The sequence below is a fragment of the Cricetulus griseus genome, chromosome 7, assembly GCF_003668045.3.
Source record: "Cricetulus griseus strain 17A/GY chromosome 7, alternate assembly CriGri-PICRH-1.0, whole genome shotgun sequence".
Lineage (NCBI taxonomy): Eukaryota > Metazoa > Chordata > Mammalia > Rodentia > Cricetidae > Cricetulus > Cricetulus griseus.
Window position 1 is genome coordinate 112778216 of NC_048600.1, and position 7488 is coordinate 112785703.

A 7488-nucleotide genomic window follows, 5' to 3' on the forward strand; every position below is an offset into this window, starting at 1 on the left:
ATTTGAAAGAATGAGAAAGCAGATGAAACACTGAGTCACTTATAATAGAATTGGAAGACTATTCCCTGGAACTTGAGAAATAGTTAATAAATGAAAAGAACGGAGTTAAAATTTAACTGTAGATGCAACTGAAAACACATATCTATTTCCTTATTTTTTGTTAGTATATTTTGTTCTGTCACAGTTTTATATATACACTATGCATTCTGGTCAATCTCCCCTTACCCTCCTCTATTTCCCTACCACTCCTACTTCACCCCATACAAATCTGTTTCTCTGATTTACTAATTTTCATTTGCTCAGTGACACAGCCATGACAACCATGAACAGCAGTTGGACATACTGGCACTAGGTGCACAAAAGTTGACCTTCCTAAAAGTCACCCATGAGAGGGGGAGGAACTCATAGCCCTGTCATTTACTGGGGAACTATTGACAACCAAGGGATTCTGAGAGATGAGGAGGCATAGTCCCCATTTGTATACCTACTGGTGAATCCACCAGGTTATCTTCACAGTCAGTCATTTAGACAGTCTAGTTAAACACTGCAGGATAGCAAGCAAAACACATATCTGTTCTCAGCTCTCTTTATAAGTGTTATAGATCTATTTGTAGAAAACATTTCTTTTTTACAGTGCTTTTGACCTGGAGTATATGGTTTGGGGCACTAGATCTTTTCTACCATTTACTGGACACATACAAAATTGTTCCTCCATCATTAAGATGAGAATGATTAGATTTCCAAGACTGCAATAAACCGATTAACATAAATTCAGCTAAGGAGACCTGTCATGTGACCCCAGTATTTACATTCAGAACATCAAGTCCATGTGCCACAGAGATACTTACACATCAGGGTTCATGCAGGACTGTTCTCAGCAGCTGAGAACCAACCATAGCTATGTTCAACTATGTTCATAGCAGCATTATTTGTAATAGCCAGAACCTGAAAACAACCTAGATGCCCCTCATCTGAAGAATAGAGAAAATGTGGTATATTTACACAGTGGAGTGCTACTCAGCAGAAAAAAAAAACATGGGATCTTGATGGATGCATGGGTGGAACTAGAAGAAACCATCCTCAGTGAGGTAACCAGATCACAAAAAGACAAACAGGGTATGTACTCACTCAGTTTTTATTTTTAGACATAGAGCAAAGGATCACTTGCCTACATTCCACACTGCCAGAGGAGCTAGGAAACAAGGAGGACCCCAAGAGAATATTGCATAATCCTTCGAAGAAGGGGATGAGGACAAGAACCCCTGACCAAATTGGAGCCCGGGGGCATGGCGAGGAAGGAGAGTCTTCATCCAGTTGCTGTTTGAAGCAGAAACAGACACCCACAGCCAAGCACTGAACCATACTACTGTAATTCAGTTGTGGAGAGGGAGGAGGGTTGACTAAAGGAGCCAAGACGGGGATGGAGAGACCTGCAGAAACAGTGGACCTGACCTACTGATAGAATGGAGATCCTAGTCATAAAGCTGGGGAAATAGCATTGGACCAAACCAAACCTTCTGAATGTGGGTACCAGCTAGGACTCCAAGACAGTCTATGGGTCCTCTAACAGCAGAGCCCATCTTTATCCCTAGAGCACAAATGGACTTTGGGAGCCCATTCCCTATGGAGAAAAATTGGACTAAGTACACAATGGAATTATTTTCAGCTGTAAAAGAATATGAAGCTATGTCATTTGCCAAAAAAATGGATTTAACTGTAGACAATCATATCAAGCAATTTAAGTCAGTTTCAGAAAAAAAAATATGTGCTTTCTCTATTTTGTGGTTTCTAAACTTTATATAGTCATCAATCATGACCTGAGATAGTCTAAGGGAACAAAGGGGACTAGTGGGAGGGGAGGAGGGAGGGAAGAGGGCAGAGTGAGAAGAGAGGGGTAAAAGTATAGGGGAATGGTGGAACTGGGGACATTCAAAACATAATATGCACACATACATACACATAAAAAGTTTAAATTTAATAAACTTTAAAAGTTAAAGTAAGTCTTTATGAATGAACTGCTGTGAATAGATAAAGCAAAAAAAATACCACAGAGTACAAAAATAATATGAATTTAAAATAGGAAAAAAGAGGCAGGAAAACAAACGATTTGGAAAGTCTAGGAATTTGGCAGATGCATATATACTGAAAAGACTCTGAAACAGATTATTCTAGACAGTCAAATGCAGCCCATTTTTAAAGTTCCATTGCGACAAAAGCTGATCACTACTTTCTCAGGGCTCAGATCATGGAGCTGACCAACATGTGTTAGGCTGATCAACGGACAATAAAGAGTAAAGCCAGGGTGAAGCAGAGGGCCTCTCTCAGTGGTCTTTCAGATAATGTAGAAAGAAAATTAAAGCATGGTTCAATGTCAGCACGCTGTCCTCAGCAAAGCTTAGGGAATAGGTTTGCCGTGGGAGCATTAATGGTGGGGCTTCTCTATTAGTTCTTCCATGTACTGTTTCCCAGCATAGAATACAGGAGAAGTTAAGGTTTATTAGCTTGGGAAGTTGCACTAATTGTAAATTTGTAATAGGACAGGTGAATAGAAAATCAGTATGGAAAAGAAATGAAATGAATGCTTTTATTTTGAATGCTAAATTTGAAACAATATGCCTTCCACCAGTCTTGTTGCTTAATTTCTTCATGATTTACAACTGTACAGTACAGAGTTTTTGTACCAGTCATTTTGCTATTATACACTGAGTCTGACTTCTGTGTATGATGTGTCCATGATTGCACCTACTTTAAATATCATCCAAACTGGAGAGGTTTATGGCTCCCTGTCTCATTCAAGGACAGCGAGTTAAATGGTTGGAGGAAGAGGAACAACACATTCTATGCTCACTACAGCAATGAGACACACCAAAAAGGGCAAGAGGCCCTAGATGAAAGGACACTGCAATTTAAAAGGGCTGCATCCATCTGGGTATGAGGAGCTGGTTCAATGAAAATCATGCAAACATCCCTTTAAAAAGCAAATATAATTGCACAGACAGTATGACAAGACCAGAAAGTCTGGAAAGGGCATAGTCAGAAGACAATTACAAACATAATAATGCTAGCTTATTAGCAGAATGCAAACCTCCATAGTGAACAACCTTATGGCCCAGGAGAGCTATACAGAACCTCCACCCAGGACTCCATGGTAGTAGCTCCATGTAGCTTCACCTACTTTGAATAGGACTGTGTATGGCCAAAGCCTCTGCTAGTAATTCTGTGTCACCCTTGATATTCACAGAACACCTGTTGTTAGACTGCTTACTGTCATCCAGCCGTCACCCAATTGTGGGGGCGCATCAATCCTGGGTAGCTATTATGTTGCCAACATGCCAGCCTTATGTTTTTTCCAGTACACCTGTGCTCATACTGAGCCATCACTATGTCTATCACTCAATTGGTCTGGTCATTAAGAAGCTCTTTTTATTTTATTCTGTTTTTGTTCATAGAGACACTGTCTGGTGTATCCTAGGCTAGCCTTAAACTGTCTACTTAGCTGAGGCTGGCCTTGAACTCCTGATCTTCCTCGCTTCCACTTCTTAAGTGCTAACATAGGAATGTTCCACCATACCTGGACTAAGAATTAACTTTTGTAAGCAACTATTTAAACTTTAAAACACATAAGCAGTAAATTCTCTATCTATTACTGTCACATTCTGACAGATGACCAGAGGTTTCTTGTGACTTTATTGACTAAGTTTGTTGTCATTACCATCCTTGGCATGCCTTGGACTTTTTAAAGAATCATGTGTGATAGAGTGACTGTGTCTCAATAAATACATACTCTCTTAGTATCATAAATATTTGTGGTCATTAAGCCTATCTGACCATCAATTTATTTGGAGAAAAGTTAAGGTTTGCTGTCACATGGACAAAGAAAACAATTTGCATATAACATCCATATCATAGTAGATAGATTGAAATAATAAGTCTTAAATTTTTTCATGTATGTACACATGTCTGTACAAGCCAAGACAAACTCAAAGAGAATTCGATGGCAGATGAATATTTATATATTAATAAAAGGAATTATTACACAAAAAGTGGAAGAGATAATTCACCATATCACTTTTCTTCTTTTTCATAGAGAGGGCTGGTTCTCTCCAAGGAAATAAGTGACCATGGCATTTGATTCATTTAGATCAAGTCATACAAATGTAGCTGCTTTGACCTTGATAATGACTTCCTTGAAGTACATTTTTACATCTCCAAAAGGCCAGCTGTCCCATTTATATAAGCACTTGGCCTTTGTTCAAAGTAACTATCATGGGAAAATGATAAAATGACAACCTAGACTCAGACTTTCATAAAGGATTTTAGAAGTGATCATTTAAGGTGAAGAATAAAGATATAGAAAATTTGAATAGAATCACTATCAACTTAGATGCAGTATCTATTTTTCGACCATCTATCCCATCTTGTGCTTAACCAATTGCATTTCCGTAGTTTTCATATATATATATATATATATATATATATATAATATATATATATATGCAGTTTATACATGATGTCACACTACAACAAAGATCTCAGTAGTAGGAATAATGTGCAGCTCTTCTTCCACCCTGATACAGTGAAATTAAACAACACTACCAAGAGATGCCCAAAGAACTGAATAGAGAAACTAGAGGCTCAAGGCAGCCAAGGATTTGGATACAATTTGCACAAATACTCTCATTTTTATTATTACAGCTACTTTGTAATAATACAAAGTAACAATAATGCAAGCAATACAATACAATACAATACAATAATACAGAGTTACGAGTTTACAGTTCAGCAGAGAAGCCTGGTTCACAGTCTAGCATCTTCAAGGTTGTATAAAGCGTAACAATGTTATTTGTCTTCCTAAAAACATCTGAAATATGTGAACATCATTTACCCTAACTATTCTCTAGAAACTGAGAACATCTCAGGCATTCCTCTGTCCCTTCCTGCATTTGCTGACGTTCCAAATTCCCTTCTTGAGAAAGATCAGCATAGGATGGTCTCATGCCCATGTCACAAATTCATTTTACCCTTACATAATCTTAATCCAAACATCAACATTTTAAACTTTCTTCTATATGTTCACAGTTTACTTTTCAAGAGTCTCTAAGATAGAAGAGACACAGACCCACTATGGGACTGGTATGAGGCTTCATGATGACACATGGAATGTTGGATTTTATATCCTATGTCATCTCATGATTATCCATTGGCTGAGTCAGAATAGGAATTTTTGAAATTTGATGATACACATAAGGAAACAGAAGAGATGACTCAGGAGGAAAGACTGAATGATAATCCCTGACCCTGAGAAAGAACAGAATGCATTCCATCTAAATTTGCATAGAGTCTTCCACAATTAACTAATTTAGTAACTGTTTATATACTAAGAGAAGCAATAACAAGGAAATGACCCTTAACCTGGTAACAGCATCAGGGTATAAAAGAGGACAGGGAATAGGGCACTCACATATTTGAGAAACTCACTCTCTTCCAAACCCAATCAGAACCTCCACCTCTGACACCATGGTCAACTCCTGTTGTGGCTCTGTCTGCTCTGAGCAGGGCTGTGATCAAAGTCCCTGCCAGGAGAGCTGCTGCCAGCCCAGTTGCTGTCAGACCACCTGCCGCCCCAGCTGTGGAGTGTCCAGCTGCTGCCGCCCAGTGTGCTGCCAGACCACCTGCCGCCCCAGCTGTGGAGTGTCCAGCTGCTGTCGCCCAATCTGCTGCCAGACCACCTGCCGCCCCAGCTGTGGAGTGTCCAGCTGCTGCCGCCCAGTGTGCTGCCAGACCACCTGCCGCCCCAGCTGTGGAGTGTCCAGCTGCTGCCGCCCAGTGTGCTGCCAGACCACCTGCCGCCCCAGCTGTGGAGTGTCCAGCTGCTGTCGCCCAATCTGCTGCCAGACCACCTGCCGCCCCAGCTGTGGAGTGTCCAGCTGCTGCCGCCCAGTGTGCTGCCAGACCACCTGCCGCCCCAGCTGTGGAGTGTCCAGCTGCTGCCGCCCAGTGTGCTGCCAGACCACCTGCCGCCCCAGCTGTGGAGTGTCCAGCTGCTGCCAGCCAGTCTGCTGTCAGACTACTTGCTGCCGTACAACTTGCTGTCGCCCCTCTTGTTGAATTTCCTGTCTGATTATCAACCCTGAGGCAGCCCTAATCACAGTGGGCTGAACTTCTCATCCATATATTAAATGATTCCTTCCTTGCTTGTCCTGACCAACATTAAGAAACTGGTAGAAGAGAGTCCTACATTAAGTACTGCCCATATTTCCCAAGGATCTCTCCCCTACATGCATGTCTCAGATGCATGGTGCAGCTAGCTAGACACACCCCTCAACTCTCCAACTTCCTTGAACTTCACCATTCTGTGTTAACCATTCTTCAATAAAAATGGCCTTATGCTAGAAATATATGTATCCTTTTTCATTTATTTTAAGAGAATTAACAGTTTATTTTTCTAGTATTATTCCTTCCAAGGTGAAAAGATATTTGGGTTACTATGACCAAGAAGAAAACTAGTTTTGCTAGTGTGTTAGAGGTATGTGCAGTCCCACATTTACTGCAGCATTATTCACATTGGCTGGGAAGCAGAACTAGCCTGTGTCCATCAACTGATGAGTGGTAAATAATACGCCTTGTACATAATGGAATGCTGTTGACTCATAAAGCAGGTGGAGTCTTGTAGTTTGTGACAACACGGCTAGAGCTGGAAGATGTTAAGTGAAATCAGCCAGATACAGACAGAAAATGCACGATGTGACGTCACTCAAATGTGGACTCTAAACATATGATCTCATAGAAGCTGAGAGTAGAAAAGTTGCTCTGTGATTCTGGGGAGAATAGAGGGACACAAGAAGGAATACCTGGTTAGCATGTTGTAAAGCAAATGGTTAAAAGGATTGTTCTAGCACTGGAGAGATGACTCAGTTAGAAAGAACTCTGGCCACTCTTCCAGAGGACCTGGGTTTGAGTCCCACAACCCACATGGCAGCCCAATAGATGATCCAGCACTCTCTAGTGGCCTCCACAGGCACATGGCACACTGACAAACATGCAAGCAAACCACCACATACATAAAATAAATAGATAAATAAAACCTTAAAAATAAAATACTTATAGTGTTCAATTGTGTAGGAAAATTGCTTTAGACAGTAGTTTACATTTCAAAACACCTAGAACAAAGCACATTGACTATTTTCATTAGCAAGAAGTTATATATATTTGAGGAAGTACATATATTAACTCAGACTTAAACAGTGTGCCATGCATGTGCACATAAAACATCATATAGTACCTCAGAAATATATGCAATTTTATGCCAACTCAAAAGCAGAAAAGAAAACTGATTTTTCACATAGAGTCTACTATCCATATTGCAAAAGGGACTGAATTTTAAAAATAACATCATACCTTATTTAATTAGCAATAATTTTCCTTTTCTATAATAATAAGATGATTGGCAGTCTCATAGGACCATCGAACTCTGAAGATTAGACACTC

At 40.2% G+C, this 7488-nt stretch overlaps 1 protein-coding gene across 1 annotated transcript; it reads left to right on the forward strand.

Moving 5' to 3' along the window:
* Window positions 1–5517: 5517 nt before the first annotated feature.
* On the forward strand, window positions 5518–6108 carry LOC100768881 (keratin-associated protein 4-1). The gene has a single exon (XM_027428181.1). It carries the CDS (start codon window positions 5518–5520, stop codon window positions 6106–6108), a length of 591 nt encoding a protein of 196 aa, XP_027283982.1.
* Window positions 6109–7488: the final 1380 nt, after the last annotated feature.

What these genes read in the sequence shown, in the direction of transcription:
- LOC100768881 (XM_027428181.1), top strand. Translation starts at nt 5,518, where the DNA reads ATGGTCAACTCCTGTTGTGGCTCTGTCTGCTCTGAGCAGGGCTGTGAT.